At 43.0% G+C, this 25201-nt stretch overlaps 1 protein-coding gene across 2 annotated transcripts in view; it reads left to right on the top strand.

Annotated features, from left to right (window-relative positions):
* The window catches only part of CTPS2 (CTP synthase 2), a 106958-nt gene extending 84144 nt beyond the window's left edge, over window positions 1–22814 (top strand). The window contains exons 17-19 of one of the 2 annotated variants that reach the window (XM_004597508.4): window positions 4474–4618; window positions 20245–20355; window positions 21895–22814. In XM_004597508.4, coding sequence (XP_004597565.3) covers window positions 4474–4618; window positions 20245–20314 — 215 coding nt within the window. In that variant the 3' untranslated portion in view covers window positions 20315–20355; window positions 21895–22814. The remainder of the gene's footprint in view (window positions 1–4473; window positions 4619–20244; window positions 20356–21894) is intronic. The other variant, XM_058658489.1, reaches the window with a different exon arrangement.
* Window positions 22815–25201: the final 2387 nt, after the last annotated feature.

Raw genomic sequence — 25201 nt, 5'->3', positions numbered from 1 at the left:
CCTGGAGAACACAGGCACACATCTTAGGTTCATTACTGACAAGGCAGCAGACAGGATTCTCTGCTTCAGATATGCAAGGACGTGGTAATGCCAAGGTCACTGCTGGTCCCAGCCCTTTGCCTGGATGTCCTAGCCCAGGAGTTTGCAAACCAGTGTCTGTGGTCTAAATCCATGAGCTTTTATATGGCCTGTAAGCTAAGAATGCTTTCTTTGTTTCTTTCTTTTTTACATTAAAAATTGCTTTTAAAAAGAATGATATTTCTGAAAAGTGTCCATCAATATTTTTATTGGAACACAGCTGTAGGGGTAGAAGGTTGTTAGCTTTTCCTCATCCATAATAAGGGTCATGGCTGACACACTTATAACAAAAGATTAGTTAACAAGAGAAACAAATGGCAGCTTTATATAATCAAAGTTTTGTGAAGGTGGTAAATTTATTTTTGTTTCTTTGAAAGACAGAGGGGCAGAGGAAGAGACAGCGAGATCTTCTATCTGCCAGTCCATTCCCCAAAGGCCTGCAATGCCCAGGGCTGGACCAAGCCAAAGCTGGGAGCCTGGAACTCAATCAGGGTCTCCCCCATGGGTGGCAGGGACTCAAGTAAAGGGGCCATCACCTGCTGCCTCCCAGGGGCATGTTAGCAGGAAGCTGGAATTGAAGACAGACTCAGGGTCTGATCCCAGACACATGGTGTGGATACAGGTATCTCATCTGATATGCCAAACACCCACCCCTTATCAAAACTTTGATATGGAGGCCTTGAGAAGTAAAATCTACAGACCTAAGAGGAACTCTGTCAGTTTATGCTTAGGGTCAATGAAGAATGGACATCCGTATGCACATGTGATTGGATCAAAGGATGTGATCGAATGGAAATAGACTGAGGGAGGGAAACCTGGCCGGGTCTGTGTATGCAGATTTTTCTTGGCTTCCTGGGCGACATTCCTTCCTTCCAGGACAGGACAGGGCACTGCTGTGCTGGGGGTCTTGTGACCTACTTCAGCCAGCATGTCTTTGTGGCCAGCTTTTGCACAGAAAGATAGGGGAAGGTTGGAGGTCCTGGCCTCTGAACTCCTCCCAGTTTCCTTTGGTGGCAAGTACTTTTGGCTAGGGTAGTGATTTCACAGTTCAACCACAGCCATTCTCATGCATGTATGTGTTGTTTTTGCCTGCTTTTTGTGCTACAGTAGCAGAGATGAATAGTTGGGAAGGAGACCTTAGGCGTACAAAGCCTCAAATATTTGCTGCTTAACCTTTTTACAGAAATGTTTGCTAACCCACATAGAACTAACTTGAATTGAACACTGTCAGGTGCCTACTTGACCAGTTAGTCCAACTAGATCTTCTCTTGAACCTTCCATCTCAACTTCATTTGGGTGAAATTTACATGTTTTCCAAACTCCCTCTTCCTCCTGGCTATGTCTTCTGTTAAGGCTTCACCTTGTAACATCTGCCTTGCTGCCGTTGACATTGGGAGCTGGACTATGCTTTGTGATTGTGCTTGTCCTGTGCACTGTAAAGTTTGGCGGCAGCAACCCTGGCCTCCACTCACTGGGTACCAGTAGCACCTCACTTGCCCAGTTGTGACAACACAGAATGTGTCCAAACCTTGTCAGCTCTATCCCCAGGGGCGTGTTTTCCCGCTTGCTTGTGAATCACTCTGCTGCACCGGCAGGCTTGAACCGTGGCTTACTGGTTCTTTCCCTTCACACCCTCTGCTTGTGATCAGGTATCAAGACCTGCATACTCCATCTCTGGAAAGAATGTGTTTGGCATTGTGTCTCTTCCCTACCACACTGCTCCAAGCACATAGTTACTCCAACTCAGATTTGCTCTTGAGCCCTCCAAACCTCTTGGTTTTCTCCTCTCAGCAGCTCCAAACAAGGTCTGGGCTCTGATTATGATTCTTAAGCATTCCAGTGTTCAAGAATCCACTTGCATTTATTGAGTGTCAAGTATGTACAGGAGCCTCTGTAAATGGCGGCATAATGTTTGAGAACCCACTGCTTCAACCTGTGTGCTTCAAGCTCTAGATAAACTCAACTGCTTACCATTCCTCTAAGCTTCTCCCTTCTTTTTCCATACTTGTAGCACTATTGTCTGCATCAAATTCCCTTTCACTTCTACTCTGTTTAAGTACTTCTGGAGTCTTGACCAGGGAAGAGAACTGAGGGTGGAGCAGGCTCCTTCAAATACACTAGCATTTTTGCTTGGATCCTGAGTGAAGACAAGCAATGGCTGCTTAGTGGACACTCTCAGGTTGCCTGTTGCTAGACCCCTTACTTGGGACACTGCCTGCCTTGTGTAACCTACAAGGCAGGTGATGCTATTCCCATTCTATAGAGAATGGGGCTAGAGTGTCAAAAGGCTAAGAATTTTGCGCAGGTCCATCAATCGCTGGTGGGCCAGAGCAAGCCCAAGTGCTCACCTCTGTCTGCCACCACTTCTGTGGGATTTTGTTGCTACTCTTGCTCTCAGTGGATGCTCTGCCTGAGATGATCAATCTGTGATGGGTGTTGTGAATTAGGATAGTGAAGATGGATTTCCAGGGGTCCTGCTCGAGGTGTCCATCTGTAGAATTACAGTGTGGACCACTGGGGTTGAAGCCAAGTCACAGCAATTCCTGAGAGGATGGGGGATTTCTTAGGGAAATTACCAGTTGTTTATTTTCTTTGAATATTCATTCTCTTTTAATTGTTCTGGTTCTTGTGATCTTGAACAAATAATTAGAAGTCACTTTCATCACAAGGGTTTGATTCCCAGGGGCACTTTCAATTTCACATGGGTTGCAAAGGAAATGAAAGCTGTTATAAAACCTTGCAAATTTGAAAAGCTGACTGCAAGGGGATTGGTGGTATGAAGGGGAACTCCCGGGCAGAGTGATCTTCAGTAGTCATGGGAAGCAGATCTGTGAATCTCTGTGGTCTCCAAGGCTGCTGAGAGCAAACCTGGAGAGGATCACACTGCTTACATTCTCACGACTGTGGGTGATTTCTCTTCTCTTCTTGGGGTGCACATTCCTGCAACAAGGTGGCATGCTCTCACCAAGTTTTTCTGCTGGAGTATTCCTCTCCTATAAGGAGACTTCTTGTTAAATATAGACAATTTCTGTGCTAGATTTTTCTGGGACCAGAGTTGTCCACTGGAACTTTCTGAAATGCTGGGACCATTTGAACCTGTCTGGTATTGGCGGCCACCAGCCATAGTTGACTCCTGAGTGCTTGGAACGTGTTCAGTTAACTTTAATGAATTTAAGTGACCACATGTGGCTAGAAATGACAACTACCATTTTGTATAGCAGAGCTTTAAAAAAATAGTAGCTTTTGGATGGCCACTGGTAAGTGATGGACTTTGTGATTTTGAATTCCATACTCAAGTTTTAGGTCACCTGATGAAATCTTATCACAAGCTTTAAAGTTATCTTTTTCCTGAAACATTGCATTTTGTTATCTTAGTTTGTTATAGCAATTGCAATTATTTTTCAAGTTGGGAACACAGCATACTGACCATGCGCTGTACAGTAGCAATTATGAGATTAGAGAGTGGCTCAAGCCATATGCTTTCCAATCTGGAAAAAGCTTTGATTTTTAAATTGGAAGTAATTTGGAATCCTAGAAAATTTCATTTCAGATTTGGAAATGTTATCCATTTAATTCTGAAATGGGATTGCAGATACTTGAAAACTACTGGGAAGCAGATCTGGAACTCGTTTCTGAGGGTTAGGGTTAGGGTTAGGTCCCAAGACCTTTACAAGAACTTAAATTGCCTATACATGTGCTATGAAACTAACTTAATCCCTCACCCATGATAATGTAATATATGCTCATTGTAAAAGTTTGCACAATATATGAAAGTGTTAAGGAAGAAAAGAAGATTATGGCCTCTCATTGCCCTGAGATATCATCACCATGTCCATAGGGAAGACTACTCAGAGACTATGCTGAGGGAGAAATTGGTGTGGACTGAATCAGAGTACCAGTTGACTTGATGGTGCTGTGACTTCTCTCCAGTGGAAAGTGTGACTAGCAAAGCAGTTGTCCTTCCACTACTCCCAGGGGCATCACCTTGGATCAGACTTGTGTTGGTTTATCCTGGGGACCCTGTAGAAAATGACCTGGAGCTGTCTAAGACAAGGACTGTCCCAAAGGTAGTCTAAAAAGTCCAAGGCTTAGCTTGGAGGTAGAGCCACGTTAAGGCTTGGAATAGATTTTGGGCAAGCAGATTTCATTGTGCTGGGCAAACATTTTTATCTAAATTTGATCACTCCCCAACCTTCCACTAATAAAACCCTGGGTCTCTCATTGAGATGTGTTTTATAGTTTGGAATTCTATTACAAAAATAGATGATGAAAGTAACCAACTGTGATAAGTTAAATAACCATTCTACTGTTGAATGAGTTTTATTCAAAGATAAGAGCACCTTTCAGGTTGATCTTGAGTTGACTTCAATGGCATCGTGCTTGTTCTCATTTCAGATCATCCCTATTTTGTTGGTGTCCAATTCCATCCTGAGTTTTCTTCTAGGCCGCTGAAGCCTTCCCCTCCCTACCTGGGGCTGTTGCTCGCAGCAACGGGGAACTTGAATGCCTACATGCAGCAGGGCTGCCAGCTGGCTTCCAGGTAAGCAGCTCGCTGCTCCTAGCAGTGGCCCAGAATGCGCTGTTGCAAACACCTTGGCTCACTCTGGAGATTTCACACCATGATGAAGTTACTGTTAGCTGAGGAATCGGCTCTTGCTCTTTATACACACACTGTCTTTCTCTTCATTAAGCTAATCAGATCTAGAGCAGTGGAGTGGCAGTTTTCCAAATCAGGCTGTGATAGACAGCTGGTCTCCTTTTAGACAGTTTTGTCATCTGTGTAAGTGAAAAATGAGATTTTCCTTTTGTTTTTTCTTTGATTCATTGATGTGACTACTTGATGTGCTGATTGGCTCTGTCTTGGAAGTGGCTTGCTCCTAGTCTTTGCCTCTTTCCCCTGATTAGTAGATTATTTGTATGTAAGGAACATGAATCTTTTGTTAGCTTGCGAATGTTTTGTCATTTTGTTTTTCTTCTAAGCTGTTAATGAGTCACTTTCATTCTTCCTAAAATGTATGTAGTCCATCATTTATGTTTTCTAAGGAGAATGATGTGGTCAAATAGTTTACCTTTCTGGATCTGCCTTTAGCATCATGCCTAAAGTCTTTTGCTAGGGAGGAATTACATAAATAATATTCCAGATGTTTTCCTCCAACACATTTGTGGTTTCCATTTTATAGGCTAAATCTGTAATCTGTGTGTGTTATTTTGAGTGAATGTGTGCAGTAGGTGTCTTGCTCCCTCTCACCTCTCTGAAATTATTCGCAGAGTGATTTGCATTTGTTTGAGGATTTTTGGTTGGGTTCAGCTGATGAGTTACCTCTCCTGTGAAGCTTTCCTTTCTCACAGCTCTGCTGGAAGTACGGCCTTGCTCTGCCTGCTCCCATGATTCTCGACAGGTCACTTTGCTGCTTCTCCGGGTGAACAGTGCACTGGGCCATAAAGTCATGGTCAAGAGAACGATGCCTCTGGGAGTTCCACTGCACAGTGGAGCATTAGTTTGAGGATGGATTTATAGCTTTTCTGTCTCTTGTAGAAGAATATTATACTTAATAATTGTGAAAACAGAAGGAACTGGCCAAAACAACATCAACTTAAGTGGGGTAATTATGATAACTGGGCATATGTAGTTAAAAGCTTGCCATTGTTGACCCTTAGCCTAGGCAACGGCTCTTAGAATGTTGTGTGGGGCATTGCAGTGATCCGTGCATGGGATGCACGGTACTTCAAACATGTGTGAGAAATGGACTTAAAAAGTGAGATGATGTTGATGGAAAAATGTTGAAATCCGTTTTTTTTTTGTTTGTTTGTTTTGGTTTTTTTTAAAAACACATTTTCGACAGACTTTAAAAATTCCTTGTGTGTATGTGTGTCATACAAGGTTGCTTCTTTAAAAAAAAAAAAAGATTTATATGCTTTTATTTGAAAGGTAGTGTTGGATTCGCCACTCGCCAAAATGTTAGATTCTCTGACCACCAGGGAAAGAATAAGTCAGCTAAATATATGAAAAAAATTTAGGTGGCCTTTACTTCAGGGAACCACGGTCATGGGCTTCCCTTCCCCGTGCAGCAGAAACGACAGACGTGAAGGAGTGGGCTGCAGAGGAAGAAGAGCACGGAAGAGATGGGAAGGGGCTTTTTAAACTCTCCTTGACACAGAAGCCGAAACGGGTGTTGCCTCGGCTCTTATTGATGGGGGGATATGGGCCTGTGCCCCTCATTGGTGCAATGGTGGTCTCACTGCCTGAGGGTCCCACCAGAATTCTGCCATCCATTCTGGGTTTGGTTGGAGGCAAACTCCACCCTTTTCTGGCCGCCGTGGTAGCCATCAGGTAGATTTACAGAGATTGGAGAGACAGAGAGAGAAGGTCTTCCTTCTGCTGGTTCACTCCCCAAATGGTTGTAATTGCTAGAGCTGAGCTGATTCTATCTGAAACCAGGAGCCAAGAGCTCCTTCCAGGTCTCCCATGTGGATGGAGGGTTCCAAGGACTTAGGCCATCCTCTGCTGGTTTCCCAGGCAGGGAGCTGGAAGTAGAGCAGCTGGGATACAAACTGGTACCCATTTGGGATGCTGGCACTGGAAGGTGGAGGGTTAGCCCTGATGAGTCACTATGCCAGCCCTCATGAAAGGCTGCTTCTTAGTGCTGTCCCCGCTGGGAGAACACACAGCTCTAGCTCTCTCTTTCAACTGTTTGTTCACATGGGAGCCACTGTCCATATCTTATTTGTTGAATGCCTTACTGAACCAGTGAGGGATGGTTTCTTGTCTTCTTTTTAAAATTCATTATTATTACTTTTATCATTTTAAAAGATTTATTTATTTTCATTGGAAAGGTAGATGTACAGGGAGGAGGAGAGAAAGAGAGGAAGATCTTCCGTCTGATGATTCACTCCCCAAGTGACCGCAATGGCTGGCGCTGCGCCATCCGAAGCCGGAAACCAGGAACCTCGTCCGGGTCTCCCACATGGGTGCAGGGTCCCAAAGCTTTGGGCCATCCTCGACTGCTTTCCCAGGCCTCAAGCAGGGAGCTGGATGGGAAGTGGATCTGCATGGATTAGAACCAGCACCCATATGGGATCCTGGCGCATCCAAGGCGAGGACCTTAACCGCTACGCTATTGCGCTGGGCCCTATTATTATCATTTTTTATGTTACAGTTCCATAGGCTCCTGGCATTTCCCTTATCTCCTCCCCAATCTCCCCCCGCCAACCTAGTTCCTCCATATCATTACTAAAGTATAGTTCTTCATACGCAGTCATATGTCCATCATTGTGGGCATGGACAATGGCAGAGAGTCCTGCATGCTATTGTCAAGATATAGTAAACAGTTTCATTGTAAGTTCATCTTTGGAAGTAGAGATGCATACTACATTGTATCCTCACATCTGGATGTTAGTCTCCATTACACAGCTACTGTACATCCCCTTAAATGAAAAGTCATAATACAAAATCAACAATAGAAAAAAAATAGAAAATTACAATGCCATGAAGTTAAATAACATGTTACTAGATATGACAGTCTGCATTACACAGCTACTATACATCCCCTTAAATGAAAAGCCACAAAACAAAATCAACATCAGGGAGAAAAAAGAAATTAACACCACCATGAAGTTAAATAACATGCTACTAAATGATTAATGTGTCGCTGAAGAAATGAAAAAGAAAATCCATGCTACTGTATGATCTATGAGTCATTGAAAGATTTAATCAAAAGAAAGTGTTTTGAAGAGATGAAACTATCCAAAAACAAAAACATCTAAACCCATGCGATATAGCTTCCACTGATTTTTGTTGGTGAAATGTGTCTCTTCTAGACAACAAATAGATGTGTTTTGTTATTTAATCCAGTGTACTAATCTATAATGTTTGACTGAGCTTAAGCCAATTATTTTCAGGTTAATATGTAAGGGAGGTAATTTGGTCCTTCATTTTGGGAAGGGGTTGTTCATTGGTTTAGTCTTCTGTTGTCACTTTACTGGGATGTTCTTCACATTTGCCTTTGGTTTTGGTAGGTGCTATTCCTCTTTTCTGTCAAGAGACCATCTTGAAGTATCATTTGTAGGGCAGGTTTGGAAGAGGCAAATTCTTGTAACTTTTCTTTACCGTGGAAGAATTTTATTTCATTTTCAAAGACGAAAGAAAGCTTTGCTGGATATGTTATCCTGGGCCGACAATCTTTTTCTTTTAGAATCTGGAATATGTCACTCCATTCTCTTCTTGCCTGTAGAGATTCCTGTGAGAGGTCTCCTGTGAGTTTAATTGACATTCCTTTATCTTTCAATTGATTTTTTTCATGTGCACATTTAAGGATCTTTTCCTTATGTTTGAAGAGAGCTTGATGATCATGTGTCATGGTGAAGATCTCTTTTGATCAAGCCTGTTGGGAGTTTTGTGCCCCTCCTGGATGTTGTTTCCCAATTCTTTCTCTAGATTTGGGAAATTTTCCTTTATTATTTCATTAAATACACTTGAAAACTCAGCTTCTCTTTCTGCACCTTCTGGGACTATTTGGCCTCTTAATAGTGTCTTTCAATTCTTGAATACTTTTTTTGGCCTGATCCAGCTCTGCTTCCAGCTTTTTATTTGCTTCCCCCTGGTGACAGGAAATATCTGCCAATTCTGAGATTCTTTCTTCTGTTTGCTTCATTCTATTTTGGAGACTCTCCATTGAACTTTTAATTTGCTCTACTGTGTTCCTAATTTCTGATATATATCAGCCTTGTCCTATATAGCTAGGTTGTTGGTGGCGCTGATCTTGCCGGAACCTGTTGGCTGTTAGGTCTGGTGCTACATGGACATATTTTGACCCGTACGATGCCACAGTTCTCACACATGGCAACAGGGGGAATGTTGTGACAGTGGAGCAAGGTAGGAGGCTGGGAGGAATTATTCACTTGTTTCTATCTGGCTATTTGCAAGTGCCAACTAATACACCAATGCTGGGGGCTTGCATAGTCTTCCATCTGCAAGCTGGTTCCCACATGGGAATTAGCGATTTCTAGGCAAAGCTCCCCAGTAGTTCCTGAGAAAAGTAGCTGATTGCTAGTGACTGCCAGGCAAGCTACAGTGTGTGAGGTCTTCAAGAATTTGATCAGGAAACTTCAAGGAATTGACTCAGGAAAAACTGTGCATATATTTTTAGTTAGTTACACCAAAGTCATCTTTAAAAAAAGTATCCATTTTTACTGGAAAGGCAGATTTACAGAGAAGGAAGTAAAGATAGAAAGCTCTTCCACCTGCTGGTTCAGTCTCCAACTGACTGTAATAGCCAGAGCTGAGCCGATCTGAAGCCAAGAACCCAGAGCCTCCTTTCTGAGATTAACAGAGCTTTGGAAAGCAAGTGACTGCTCTGATGGCCAGGCTCTAAGGCGCACCCAGTTGGGGCTGTCTGTCAAGCCACATTACTGCTTGCAATCAGCCCTAAAAAAGTGTCACAAGGACCATGAACTCTAGAATGATGGCTTCCTTCCTGAAAAATTGGCTCAGGTAATCTTCAGCTCTGGAGTGCGTATCCAGCTAGTGTCTCAGAAGCATTGAGCACAGAAAGCCTTTGCTTGGAGTAAGTGTACCTGAGTTGTAACCACTGCATTCTGGCCAGTGGAGTCTGTTCATCTTTCAGCCCTGGGGAAGTTGCAGTGAAAGTACATCTTTGGGCAATCTAGTACTGAGAAGCTCAAGTCACAGCTATTCCCTTACCCGAGCAATGGCAGCAGTCTATAAAAGACAAGAGTCTACCTGGGTTTAGACTGGCAGTCATCTGTTCAGGGACATAGTAATTTTAGGGTAGTAGGCTTTTGGTTTTTATGAGCTATTTGGAAGTACCTGAAAACTCCTCCCATATAATAAATCATATAGAACCCACGCTCTTGCCAGGAATGAAAATGTGACAGTGTGCATGTGACGTTTCTGCCCAGCAAAGCCCATTGGGCATTCAGAGTTTGGGGACTGTATTGGGCTCTGGTCACACAGGTTTTCTGTGTGTATAGCAATCACCATAATGCCTGACTCCCAAGCAGGTATCCACCATATATCACATTGCTTGCCCAAATGGCTTAGGTCCAATAAAAAGACATAATCAGTTAGTAATGTGGCCTCCATTTTGTTTGTTTTCCAAATTTTCTGCATCCAACAATCAATAGAAAACAAAATCTCTGATGCTGGTGCTTTGGTGTAGTGGGTAAAGCTGCTTGTGATGCCGGCATCCCATATGAACTCCAGTCAAAGTCCCAGTTTTACTACTTTTGCTCCAGCTCCCTGTTAATGTGCCTAGGAAAGTAAAGAAATATGGCCCAGCACCTTGGGTCCCTGCACACATGGAGGAGATCAAGAAGAAACTTTTGGCTCCTGACTTCAGGCTGGCCAGCTCAGACAATTGAGATCCAGATTGAGTTCCAGCCTCCTGACTTTGCTCTAGTCTAGTGCTGGTTGCTCTGGGCATTTGCAGAGTAAACTAGCAGATGGAAGCTATCTTTCTGTCAGTGAAATAAAAATAAAAATAAAAATAAAAATTCATGAATTATTAATTTTGAAAAGTATAGAGGGAAGGGTAAGAAGGAAGAAATGGACTTAGATCTTAGAGCACAAGAAGCAACAGGGAGAAGCACGAGAAACTGGCTCCAGGCCCACCTGTCCTGGTGCTCAGAGCCTCTCATCATGAAGTTGTCTCAACTGCTGGGCTGCTTGTGAACAGTGAAGTAGCTGCAGTGAGAGAACCTTCTCTCCTGTTGTGTCTCTACTACCTTGCCTCCTGCTAGGCTTACTATGAGCGCCGGTTCTAATCCCACTTGCCTTGCTTCCAATCCAGATCCTTGCTTGTGGCCTGGGTCCTTGCACTCACTTGGGAAACCTAGAAGAAATTCCTGGCTCCTGGCTTTTGCCTGGCACAGCCTTGGCTGTTGTAGCCACTTGGGGCAGTGATCCAGCAGATGGAAGATTTCTCTGTCTCTTTACCTGTCTCCGTCTCTCTCTTTCCCCCTCCTGCTACTCCTCTCTCTATACAACTCTGCCTTTCAAATAATTCTTTAAAGAAAAAAAAAAAGAAAGACATCTAGCCTAATACAGTCACTGTACTCATTTTAAATGTCTTTCTTTATAGTTATATATGTTGTTTTCATTGTTGTAATCATAATACTCAGTATTATGAGTATACTCCAGAACATTTGTGGGAATGTGGAATTAAAATATTAACTTCTTGTGATGTAAATTTTTTTGAGATCCATGCATAGTTTTTTCTGATAAGCATTTTGCATCAACTGTCCGAGGACCTTGTGTGTGCCTGTATCTTTTGTGTGTGTGAGTGTGTGTGGATGTTTCCATTGTACCATATAGATAAATATTTTCTACCAAATATTTTTTTAAACTATCAAGCCTACAGAGAAGGTGGAGGACTAGTATGGTGAACACTTGTGTCTCCTTGAGGGCGGGCCACCGTCTGAGACCATGTCACCACATTTGTTCCCTCCTCCCCTGCATGTACTGATTCCTGAGTTGCTTATAAGTAAAGTGACAAAAATCAGAGCTCCACACCACAATCCTTTATCATGCATTTGTTAAAATGGCAGCTGTTTTCTTAAATAGCTGAAATATCATCACAGCTAAGAAAATGAACATTGTTTCAATCACATTATCACTTAAACTTCTCTATCTCTAAATGTCCTTTCAGTCATAAAATCAAGACAATTCAGGATTAATTAATTTTTTTTTGCTTCCTTTTGATCTGGAAAATTCACCCTGTTTTTTTTTTATTCATTGATTATATTCACCCTGTTGTTTGAGTTTTTATAATGCTGAGTTCTGTGCAGGGTGCAGACTGGCTGTCTTGTAGAGGTGGCCAGAATCTGGAGTTCTCTAGTTGTTTCCTCGTGTTTCAACTCAAAGTAGATAGTTTTTAAAGAACAGTGCAGAGTGACCTGTTGTGTACTTCATTGGGCTGGGTTAACTGAACATAGGTGATGCTGAGCTTACCCCTGGGTAGGCTGGCTCCCATTTGGAAATTACTCTGCAAAAGGAGGTTGTTCTCCAGGTTAGTTAGTTTTTTTTTTTTTTGAGGATTTATTTATTTTTATTGGAAAGTCTGATACAGAGAGGAGAGACAGAGGAAGGTCTTCTGTCCACTGATTCACTCCCCAAGTGGTTACAACAGCCAGAGCTAAGCTGATCAGAGGCCAGGAGCCAGGAGCTTCTTCCAGGTCTCCTAGGCAGGTGCAGGGTCCCAAGGCTTTGGACCGTCCTCAACTGCTTTCCCAGGCCACAAGCAGGGAGCTGGATGGGAAGAAGCAGGGCAGCCGGGACATGAACTGGCGCTCATATGGGATCCCAGTGTGTGCAAGGTAAGGGCTTTAGCTACTAGGCTACCATGCCTGGCCCTCCAGGCTGATTTCTAAAATGCTATTCCCACTGCAGTGAGCTACCCCTCGGGCACCCCCACCCATCTTCTGGGCAGCAGGTACTGGAGATCAGTGCTCTTGGATTCTGCTTCAGCTTCATTCTGCTTTCTTCCCTGCACTGAGGAGCAGTGGGTGTCAAGACTCACTAAGTTTAAACCCACCTTTTCTGTCCCAGCTGGCTGTGCATCAGTTTCTTTGGATAAAGCCAATGGTAACAGTCCGCATTTCACATGCAAGAAATGTAAAGTGCTTAGTAGAGTGCCTGGTCTCTGATAGGAGCTTAAACAGGAATTACTATGGTTATTATTGTGATGTTATCATTCATTTTTACCACAGTTCTCTTTTGCTTCTCTCTTGCTTTCTGCCAAGCTTTCCTCCAGCTCATCCATCTGCTGTTGTCTGAATGATCCTTTCCCTGCATTGAAGGACTTAAAGCCCTCAGAGACTTCTCTTGGTTTACAGAATAAAATTCTTGGAAATGCATGTGAAAAAGCTTGCCACTTCCTTAACTTCCTAGAGGTTTCCATGACTGTGCCTCTTGTACCTTCATGAATCGCTCAGCGAGAAGAGGGCCTTACTGATCTCTCTCCTATTAGGGTTGCCGCTTCACAGAATGCCTAAGGGGGGCCCCAGGTACAAGCAGTGTCCGCATCGCTTGCAAAGCGCATGGATTCTCCTCCTGGCATGCCTGGCCCACGATGGCAGACTCTACTTTCTTTTTGGCTCAGAGAGCATAATATTCTTTTTCTCTGTGTGAATCTGATCTTTGGTTTCTTTTCTTTTTTTTAAGATTTATTTATTTTTATTACAAAGTCAGATATTCAGAGAGGAAGATCTTCCATCCGATGATTCACTCCCCAAGTGAGCCGCAACGGGCCGGTTCTGCGCCAATCCGAAGCCAGGAACCAGGAACTTCTTCCAGGTCTCCCACGCGGGGTGTAGGGTCCCAAAGCTTTGGGCCGTCCTCGACTGCTTTCCCAGGCCACAAGCAGGGAGCTGGATGGGAAGTGGAGCTGCTGGGATTAGAACCGGCGACCATATGGGTTCTTAGCGCTTGCAAGGCGAGGACTTTAGCCACTAGGCCACGCCGCCGGGCCCTGATCTTTGGTTTCTAACACTTATTTGGAACTTGGGAACACATTGCCTTTTGACCACTAGGCTGTGTGATTGATTCTCCCTGGCATGGCTCTTGCAATAGATGGTGCAGATATTCTCTTTCTGGGGGGAAACCGTGGGCTGAAGAGGAGGAGCTGTGGCTTTAACTTCCAGCCACATTCTATATAATTTTGTCCTAGTCGCTACCCCCAAACCTCTTGATGTCCTTCTTAGGGGCTGCTGGGAAGAATAGTAGGCATGTGCTTTGTAAATTTCAACCGCTGTCAAAACACTGCTTCCCCCTCCCCCCTTGGTTCTATTTCAAGCAGAATTGAACTGGGGAGAATAAAAACTCACCCAGTTCTTTTCTTTTTGAGCAGTTCATTTAACTATCTTTTAAAACAGCCCCCCCCTGTGATTGTTTGACTTCCACCCATACATTGAGATTTTCTTTTTTTTCCTGGCAAATTATTGTTAATAAACCACATTTGAGTATACCTTTCCTTGGGGATTAACTGTTGGTTCAAAGGCACTCGATTGCCCCTGCAGCACTGAAGATGTGGTGCCAGCCAGGAATGGAGTGAGCAGTGCTACATACTGCTGTGCTTTGATGTCCTGCCTGGGTTGAATTCTAGTGTTTACTATGAAATGCCAAACTCATTCGGAGCTTCCCAAGTGTTGATTCCATTGCTCTTATATTTTTATGGTTTCCAGGGGGGAAGCTGTGTGTATGCCAGCCTGTTTTTAAAACATGCTTTTTCATAGGAAATGGCTTTTGATGTAAAGTATTGTAGAAATTCATGCATGCTGGGAATCCTAACTATGCTATTAACAGTTTTTAAAATTCCAGCCACCTCTTTCTGTTAATGGAGAAGAAATCCCCAGCTGCCAGGATCACACACCAGGCGGGAGCTGTGAAGCACTGTGCTACCCTTTGTCTTGTGCCTTGGAAAATAAGTTTTCTTAGTTGGGGAATGTACTAGGCAGCAGGAATCTTTGGCAAACAAACATGACTATGACAAGCCTTTTGTTTGTTACGAATCAATTCTGTATTACCGTAGTCAAATCTTGTGAGCCATGCCAGTATTGTCAGAATAGCAATTCCCATGTGTTGTTGCAAGTCATTTTGATTTTGTCTTACAAAAACTGCAACCATGAAGTATTTTTTTACAAACAAAGTTTGTGGTACCTTGGAGGCCCATGTGTACCTGAGAAATGTTTGCTACCAGGTGATTAACTGCGGGCAGGAATACCTTGAACACATTTTCAGAAAGTGACCATGAAGACTTCTGCATGGTTATTGGAGTTTGTTTCTTTTCAAAAATTTTCCTTTGTTTTAAAATCTGCACCATCCAACACAACTTTCTGCAGTGATGGCAGTGTCCCATAGTCTATACTGAACATTGTACATGTGACCAATGAAAGGATTGGAATTATGTATTTTATTTTACTTATTTTTTTAAGATTTATTTTATTTTTATTGTAAAGATATACAGAGAGGAGGAGAGACAGAGGGGAAGATCTTTCATGCATTGATTTACTCCCCAAGTGGCCGCAATGGCTGGAGCTGCACTGATCTGAAGCCAGAAGCCAGGAGCTTCTTCCAGGTCTCCCACGAGGGTGCAGGGTCCCAAGGCTTTGGGCCGTCCTCCACTGCTTTCCCAGGCCACAAGCAGGGAGCTGGATGGGAAGTGGAACAGCCAGGATACAAACCGGTGTCCATATGGGATCTTGGTGGGTACAAGGTAAGGGCTTTAGCTGCTAGGCTATCGCACTGGGCCTGGAATTAGGTGTTTTATTTGATTTTAACTTAAATTTAGGCAGCCATATTGGATGCTGAAACTTTAAAACTTTCTCTTCCTCAAATATAACAATAATCACGAGTGTCTGTATTTTGTGACCCTTCGTCTGCTCATTCTTTCCAGTAATAAAGCTGTAAACAGAGAAGATTGCACGTAAAGACAGCTTTATTTTAAGATAGAGCTGTGATATCTCTAATTAAGTGAAAATATACCCAGATTAATCTAGGTTATGACTTTTTAAGTTAAAAATTAAAAAAAATGGAGAGACAGATAAGATACACACTTAACTGGTTTGCTCACTAAACATGCCCGTGAACCTGGGACTGGGCTGCTGCCAGAGCCAGGAACCAAGAACTCAGTTCCGGTCTCCTTGGTGGATGACGGCAGCCACCACTGCAGGGTCCCAGAGTCCACACTGGCAGGAAGCAGAGTCAGGAGCTGAAGCTGGGAATGGAATCCAGACACCCCAGGGTGGGATGCAGGAGTCCTTACCGCTGCGCCCAATGGCCACCTCTGATGACTTGTTTTTAGTCTGTTCTATGTGAAACAAAACTAAAATAAGTCACCTGTAGCCCTGAGTAGCAGCCATGGTCATAGCCTGTTCTACTTCCACTTGCTGACCCGCATTTTGTTTCTTGCTCTTTTTTTTTTTTTTTTTTTTTTTGTTTTTGTTTTTTTGGGCTGGCAGAAGACTGCCCTCACTAAAATCATCAAGCTTTTGCAGTGATGCTTATTTTCACAAGTCTGTTCTTGAATGTCATGGTTTGTTTTCTTGTCCTGCCTTGGGTCTCTGAACACATATGAAAGAAAATTAGTGAACCCAGTCATTAACCTTGGCGATGAATAAACTCAGGCTAAGCCTCATTTGCTTGGGTTCAGTTGGTGCCATTTTGATGGGCTGGCAGTTTGGGGCAGACAGCCTCCAGACAGGAAATGAGAGCCATGAGGTTAGAAATACACTTATCTGGGTCCCCTTGCTAGTGTGAATAGCGAATTATACTTGGTGCAAGAAAGGATTCTGAAAACTAAGCACCTAACAATTTTGATTGGTTCTTTATGTCTCCATGACTTTTAAGCATAGATCTTCTGTTATGAATAAGTATAATATCCGAAATACCAGCAATTAGTATATTTTAGATAGTTTTCAGAAAGACTTTATGCACTCTCTTTTGGCCTTAATAGTGTTTCTGGTGCCTTTGTAGGTATTATTGCTGTTGTTTTCTAGACTTACAGGAGTCAAGTGGCCTGTTCAAAGGCGCATGGCTAATAATATAAGCAGGAGCGTGTGGTGGAAGACATGAGCTCACCTTATTCTTCCCTGAACTTGTAACCTAATTAGTATGATGGGAACTCTGCCTCACCTTCAGTAGATGAGCCAGATGAGTCACCTGACACCCTTGACCTCCATTTCTTTAGTACAACTTCCAATTGTGCTAATTCTCTGACACGAAATGTTGTACAGAAGCTAATGGAGTCAACGTTTACATAGTCAGAGTCCAGAGATAAGTATATATCAATTTGGTAGGTAGTTTTTTTAATAGTCTTTATTTCTTCTTAAGTAATAGTAGAAATTTTTTTTTTTTTGAGCTAAAGTCTGAATAGACCCTATCTTTAACTGATGAATTTTCAGGAAATGTTTTATATATACAAACATACTTCAAAAAGTCTGTGGGAAATGGGGTTAAAAGACAAATTTATTATAATACAAAACAATCTGAGATTCATCCATAGTTTTTTAATATTATGTTTTTCCCATGAACTCCTTAAGAACTTCTTTTATTTCCAAAAATGTCTTTTTTAACCAATTATTTTTAAAATGTTATTGTGTTACTCATTTATTTGAAAGAAACAGGGAGGGCTCTTCTATCTGCAGGCTCACTACTCAGATGTCTGTAACAGTTAGGCTTGGGCCAGGCCGAAGCCTGGAACCCACAACTCAGTCTGAGTCACCCACCTGGGTGGCAGGGATTTGCCAAACATGGGCCATTACCCACTGCTTTCCGAGGTGCCCAGTAGTAGGAAGCTGAAATTAGAATGGAGTCAACTCAGGCACACTGATAAGGAAGCAGGTGTCTTAAGTGTCGTCTTCTCAGCCAAATGCACATCCCTTTTGCCAATCCTTAATTTTCTGCTATCTCCTCCACCTACTCTACTGCCCACCATCTGCCTCTGCTGTTTTGTCAACAGCCATGGAAAAGAGAGAGCATGTAAACCAAAAAGTCTTTTATGGCGGTCTTTATTTATTGCTACTTACTATGTGCGAAGTGGAACTTTAGTTTTCTAGCTTGTCAGCCTAGTGTTCCTCTAAGTAGTCTCTCTATTCTCTCTCTTTTTTAAGTGTAATTGCACCTATTAATTAAGGAATTCAGGCTTTTATTGCTATAAGCCTTTGGGAACTTGGCTAGTGCTAGGTATGGGTCATGCATGAAACACTTCCTGGTCGTGTTGTCTCCATAGACGGATAGAACTTAAGTGAAGTTGAAGAATGTGCTGACTTACTTGGAACTCAGCAAGAGGGTCCCCAAATGAGGCTATGGCTTACAGTGAAAACTCAATTAACTCATAAAGATGTGCTTATTTGTTTTTAAAGTATGTATTTGAGAAGGAGAGAGAATGTACATGTCAATGTTCCCATTTGCTGGTTCACTTCACAAACGCCTATAATACTTGGGGCTTGGTGGGGATCCAAACCGGGAGCTAGGAATGTAGCCCAAGTTTCTCATGTGGGTGACAATGATCCCATTATCTGAGCTGTTACCTGCTACCTCCCAGGGAATGTATTGGCAGAATCTGGAGGTGGGAATGAGCCCTGGCTATAGCGATATCTTATGCTGACCTCTTAAAGATTAACTGCTCCGGAGAAGGCTTATTTCTAAGGGGATCAAACATGGTGACATATATGTCAATCTGTCTTATTTTAGATACCATATGTAACTTAAGGTAATCTGATCATGCCATATATTTCTAATTTAAAAATTGTACCACACAAGTTGCTTCTCTTGATCTCTGAGAAGGTAGGCTGCAATGGGAAATTGTCATGCCGCTGACCATACTGAAAGTAGATCCAAAGGGGATAGAAGTTCAAGGTGAGTTCAGAGGGTACATTCATATTTTGGATGGGTGTTACTGCATGTATCTAGGGTCTTTTTTTTTTTAAAGATTTATTTTATTTTTATTACAAAGTCAGATATACTGAGAGGAGGAGAGACAGAGAGGAAGTGGAGCCTCCGGGATTAGAACCAGCGGCCATATGGGATCAAGGCGAGGACCTTAGCCACTAGGCCATGCTGCCAAGCCCGTATCTAGGGTCTTGAGGCCACATGCATGCTTTGGTCCTAATGACCACAAAGCTCTATCGTCTAGTAGACCTGGATGACCGTAATGAGAGGCTGCTGTGATTTCAAACACAGTGGCAAACACCACTGAGTACCTGGGTATGCTCAGTTCTGCTGTGCTCCTAAAGGCAAACCTATCATTCAAAGGAAACGAGAGCATTTGCCTAGGTCATCAGATGTATAGCTGTCTTCACTGTTTCTCAGTCCTTCTGTGTTGCTAGAGGGACGATGTTAAGGTACCTGGCCAAGGCCCCTGTAACAAAAGCCCAGGTAAAAATGGAAAAGTCTACACATTTATTTCATGTGCATTGTCTGTGACATGGGAGCCCACATCAGGGGATAAGGAGCTGAGAAAGTAGGTAGACCCTAGTAGTTTTTTAATAGTGTCTTTGATGAGGAGTACAGAGTCACAGAGAAATACAATAGGGTAGAATGAACTTGGAGGGAGGGCAGGCACCTCTCACCTGAGGTTCCTGCACTCTGCTTCAGGGGAAAGTGGGCAAGGGGAGGTGAGCAGGGCTTGCATGCATGCTCTCCAATTCCTTTGGCCACAACCATCACTCTACTAAGACACCCTATTTTGAGGGTAGTGCTTCCTGAGCTTTGTCATTGCCAAAGGCAGCAGTTGTCATGTGAAGGGTTAGAAATGACAAAGGCTGAGCATGCAGCTGAAATTCTATGTGAGGTTACTGACCTTGAGAACAAATTGAAGGCAGTAAGGGCTGGGACTCCATAGTGCTCAATCTCAGATGCAGTGTGAATTTGCTCCTAGGATGACAAGAGCAGATTCACAGAAAATGAATAAGTTGTCACCTCAGGCTTTCATTTGTAATCGATTTGTTAATTTAATAGCTTGAATAAAAAGTGCGCAATAGGGACTGGCATGGTAGTCTATTGGCTGAAGTCCTCGTATTACATGGCCAGGATCCCACATGGGCACCAGTTCATATCCCGGCTGCTGCACTTGCCGTCCAGCTCCCTACTTGTGGCCTGGGAAAACAGTCAAAGATGGCCCCAAACCGTGGAACCCTGCACCCGCGTGGGAGACTCAGAAGAAGCTCCTGGCCTCTGGCTTTGGTTTGGCTCAGTTCTAGCCATTGCAACTGCTTGGGGAGTGAGTTGGCAGATGGAAGATCTTTCTCTTTCGCTATGTAAATTTGCCTTTAAAATAAAAAAGATACATCTTTAAAAAAGAAAGTAGGCAATTAAAGAGGCAAAAAGCCCCTCACTTCCAAGACTTCTTTCTCTTTAAGTTTACAAATGATCAGTGATCTTCAGAAGATAAAAAATTTCACTTGCATGGGAAAGCATTTTGAACTTTTCTGAATGAGTAGCTTCAGTTTACCATCAGAGCAGGTGTCAAGGGGCCACTGTGCATGGTTGGACTGACCTCTTGCTGGTGACTGGACAGTGATAATACAATATCCCTCAGTAGTGTTGTTGTTTTCTGTGGGGGCTAATTATGGAAAGTATTTGAGACTACAAGTGGACTAATCATCCAGGATTTTAAGCACTATCTTCCTCAAGTCAATCTTCTGCTCTAGTGACAGGTACAGCGATGTCAGCGATGACAGCTATTCGGATCCTGGGATAGCTGACTTGGAAATGAATTGAGCTGGATGTGTGACTCAGAAAGATGGTGGCCACCTGAACAGGTAATGTGGCACCTCTGGGTGTGGACTGTCTCATAGACACAGTTTGCAAGACAGACTTGACCCATGGCATCATCAAGAGTTCTCCTTTGGGGAAAACAGAGTGCACCTTGTAATAGATACTGAAGGCTTTAGTGTTTGGGATTATACTAGTCTGGATCAGAGGTTGCAGACTTTTTCTGTAAGGCCAATAAAGATATTTTAGGCTTGGGACCCTGCAGTCTCTGTTGAAGTCACTCAACTCTGCCATCATGGTAAGAAAGTGACCACAAACAAAATGTACATGGACAGGCATAGCTAAGTTCTAATAATATAATATTTTTTAGGATTTGCTAGGATTAGTGTGGTGGTATGTTAAGCTGCCACTTTGTGATGCTGGCATCTCATATGGGAGCACTGGTTTAATTCCCAGGTGCTCTGCTTCTGATCCAGCTTCCTGCTAATGCACTTGAGAAAACAACAGATGTAGGTCTAGCATCAAGTTTTCCTGCCATCCATGGGAGATGGGATGGAGTTCCAGGCTCCTGGCTTCAGCCTGGCCCAGCCCTGGCTGTTGTGGCCATTTGGAGAATGAACTAACAAATGGAAGATCTTTGTCCTTCTGTCTCTCTTTGTCTCTGTCAGTCTGCCATTCAAATTAATCAATCTTAAAAGAATAAAAATATGACTGGCATTGTGGTATAGGAGGTAAAGCCACCATCTACAATGCTGACATACCATGTGGATGCTGGTTCATGTGCCAGTTTCTCCACTTCTGATCCAGTTTCCTGCTAGTGCACCTGGGAAAGCAATAGAGGATGGCCCAAGTGTTTGGGGTTCTGCACCCATGTGGAAGGCCTGGATAAAGTTCCAGTCTCTTGCTTTGGCCTGTCTTGGCTCTAGCCATTTAGGGAATGAATCAGTGGGTGGAGATTCTTTCTTTTTCCCTCCCTTCCTTTTTCTCTCTTCCTCCCTTCCTCCCTGCCTCCCTCTGTAACTCTGCCTTTCAAATAAGTAAATAATTTTTAAAAAATGAATGTAGAAGTGAAATTAAAAATTATTTGTTGACACCCCCCCCCCCAAATCTGGCTCACTTACAGAGAAATAGCTCTGCTTGGATTTTTATAAAATACAGTAATATTTTATTTATAAAGAGAGGCAAGAGATGAACTTGGTGTTTCCTAAGGCGGCTTATTTTCCTCTTGGCTCTATTGAAAGCCAACAGTGGCCTGCATAGCTCACTGAAGCCATATTCAGTAATACGTGCTGCCTGGGATTACTGTGGAGGGCAGGGCAGGCCTTGAATTGGATCCGCCACTCTTCAACAGGGACAGTAGTTTTTAGAAAATGTGTCCAGCGTGAGCTGTCTTCATGGTTCAGTAAGAGGCAGTGTGTTCCTTGTCATTGGGAGGAAGCTTAACTATATCCATGTAGATTTGCCTCAAATATGAGACCTTGAGCAGTAATCCCAAGTGGTGTACATTGTAACAGGAAATGAGTCTACAGGCTCATATTGTTGGTTCTGACCTTACTAATGCTCACATTCTGCTTTGTGGTTTTCAGCCTCTGGAGTAATTGAAATCAAGATGCAAGAACAGTACGAAGAAATCACTGTACTGTTATAGACTCACCCTGTTCTCTACCAGCCATGGGATCCAAAGTCTCAAAGGTCATCTCAAAACGCATACCTCCAAGAGCCAACACCAATGGGGTATTTTTCTCTTCCGTCCCAGTGGAAGTCTTTGGTTGTCACAAATTTCTGCAGTCAATTAAATTTCTCCCAACAATCTCATGGGGGAGAAAGTGTGTTTTGTCCAGGGTGTCACGATGCCAAGATGATGAGCAAGAGGTCTTGGTAACTGGGCCATCGCAGTGCTGTATGGGACAGGTTGGCAGGGTAGATGGAGGCACTAATTTTGAGTCAGAAATGAGTTTGTTACCTGGAATTCAAGCACCCATTTGTGTGTGGCCCATGGTTATTCTAATTTCTACCATGCTGTTCAAAAGAAAACTTAAGAGGCACAAGAATGTGCAGTGTTAAAAATGGCCTTCCCCGCAAGCATAAAATTAAAAGAGATTAAAAAAACCACTCAGGAATTAAGGTCAATTATATATATATTCTTTTGAGGTGAATTCACATAACATAGAGCTAGCCATGTTAAACTGAACAGTTTAATAGCGTTCACTGACGTACAACCACCATCATTATCTGTTTCCAAGACAGTTTCATCACTCCAAAATAAACCCATATACCCGTTGTTTGTCATTTTCCATTCCCCCATCCTTTGGCAACCACCAATTGCCTTTTATTTCCATGGATTTTCCTATTATGAATAATTCGTATATGTGGAATCTGGCAATATGTGTGGCCTTTTTGGTCTGTTTTCTTTCATGTAGCATAATGGTTTCAAGGTTAAATCCTGTTGTAGCATGTATCAGAATGGCATCCCTTTTTATAACTGAATAAAAGTCCATTTTCTGCATCTACCACAAGTTGCTTATCTTTTCATCTTTGGCTGGGCATTTGGGTTGTTTCTGCCTCTAACGACTAGAGTGAGAGCTGCAGTGAACATTCACATGCAAGAATTTATATCTGCTTTTCATTCTTTTCTTTTAAATTATTATTTATTATTTTTAATTCATTAATTACATTGTATTATATGACACAGTTTCATAGGTACTTGGGTTCTCCCCACCCCTCCCCAAACCCTCCCACCATGGTGGATTCCTCTACCTTGTTGCATAACCACAGTTCAAGTTCAGTTGAGATTCCCCCATTGCACTGCTTTTCATTCTTTTGGGATTATATACCTAGGAGTAAAATTGTTGTGTCATATGGTAATTCTGCTTACCTTTCAAGGAAGAATCTGTAATAATTTAATGAAACTCCAAAAATGTATGTATTTGACAGGCAGAGAGAGAGACAGAGGCTGAGAGAACATGCCACCTATCCACTCCGGTTTACTCCCAAATGCCCCTAGCAGCTGGGACTGGGCCAGGCCATGCCATCAAACTGCAACTGGACCCAGGCTTGCCACATGCAGGAGAGCTGTTCAAACACTTGGGCCATCTTTCACTGCTTTCCCAAGCACATAAGCAGGAAGCTGGATCAGAAGCAAAGCAACTGGGACTCCACTCACCGTTCACGGTGGCTTAACTCTGGGCTGCAATGCCTGCACTTGAGTGTAGTATTTAAAAAAATAGTAAAAAAAAAAGTCACAATGAACCAAATATTGAGTTTTAAAATAAAGATTGTCTCCAACTCTGCACCTAGTTCACTTCTGAATTTTCCCTGTTAAATGTGATTGCAATGATTGATTTGTTGTCTATGTTTAAGCTTTCCAATGCTAATGTAAATATTTTAATTGCTCAGTTCTCTTTTTTTGGTAGTTGTTTTGGCCTTTGAACTTTTTTTGAATGTTGTAGCACCAGCATTGGGGAAAATTCATCTACCCAACACATGCGGAAATAAAATAAGTGATTCTGGTAAACAAAGATATTAAAAGCATTTCTGGGATCCACTTGTGAAAATTATAGCTGAAGATCACAAGAGGCTTGAAATGAAAAGCTCACAAGGTAAGTTGAAAGCTGGACTAGGTCTCACGGAGAGAGAGCTGGAATCACAGAAGGGGGATGCTTTAACACCACAAAAGGGTAGCTTGGTTTAAATGGAAGTTTTCAATTTTAATGATTACAATTTCTAAAATCACTTATAGCAGAGAGCTTTCCTGCTAGCTAATGATGTACACACAAACAGGACAAGCACCAAGCACAAATGGTACTTAAGAAACAACGAACCAGACTGTTGTTGCTGTTTCTTGATGTTTTCCTCTTTTGGAAACTCAGCTTGAACTTGGAATCCAGCAAAATGGTAGCAGCCTGGCCGCTTGGATTCCTGGAGTAGCGTTGGGATGCGAGCACCTCAGCAGTTACTCTCAGCCATTAATTAAGTCATTAATTCAACAAAGGTGTCTTGGATCCCCCAACATGAGCCAAACATAGTCAGGTGCTCAGAGAGGGTGGGGGGCGGCAAGCTACCTTGTTATACCTTGCTGGTTTGGAGGACCGTTGGGTTTAAACAAGCATATAGGGAAAGAAGGGTTTAATTGTAATTGTGATATTGTTACCTATCCAAAATTTAGGGCCTGTTTTCTAGCACATTGTTAAGAAACACACCAGGAGTTGTCACACGAAGGAATTCATTTGCAGCAAACGAGGAGAACATAGAGGAATCATTTCAAAGCTGTGACCTGTCTCTCCTGCCTCCTGCCCATCCAAGCAGGCAAAATAGGTATTTATTTTAGGGAAAAACGAGTACATAAGAGGGGAAGTTCTTGTCATTGCATCTGGGTTTGGGGCAAAGGCCATGCAGGTGCAGTTCAGAAACAGGCACAAACTTAGGTGGCATTTGGTGGTCATGAGGCTTAAGCTGCTCCTGGGGCCAGAGTTTAGCATGAAAATGAAGCAAAGAACGACCTCAGTATACTTTCTGGCCCTTGGACCCAGGCCTTGCTCTTGAAGGAGGCTCTGGCCTATGTTGGGTGCTGGGGGTTGCTAGTCCCCTTAGGCGGGGACTGCAAACCTGAAAAACAAGTTTGTGGAACACCACGGGTTTTAGGTTCTCAAAATGAATCCCAAAAAGGACTTTGGAGCTGGAGCATTTAGCCTGTTTTACTCTGTTCAGAGGCCAGGAGAGTGTCCAAGGGCAGGACCAGGATGGTGGGGCTTGGGAGGAAGCTGGCTCTGAAACATGGAGTAGCTGAGGCTTTGAGTCTGTGCTCTGACAGGGGATGCTTGCTGTCTTGCAGTGCCCACCCTGCCATTGTGCTCTTGAAAAGGTTGCTTCTACAAGTAATGTTAGTCCTGTGAA

Source organism: Ochotona princeps, chromosome X (assembly GCF_030435755.1).
Source record: "Ochotona princeps isolate mOchPri1 chromosome X, mOchPri1.hap1, whole genome shotgun sequence".
NCBI lineage: Eukaryota > Metazoa > Chordata > Mammalia > Lagomorpha > Ochotonidae > Ochotona > Ochotona princeps.
This window is presented reverse-complemented; position numbering and strand designations above follow the sequence as displayed.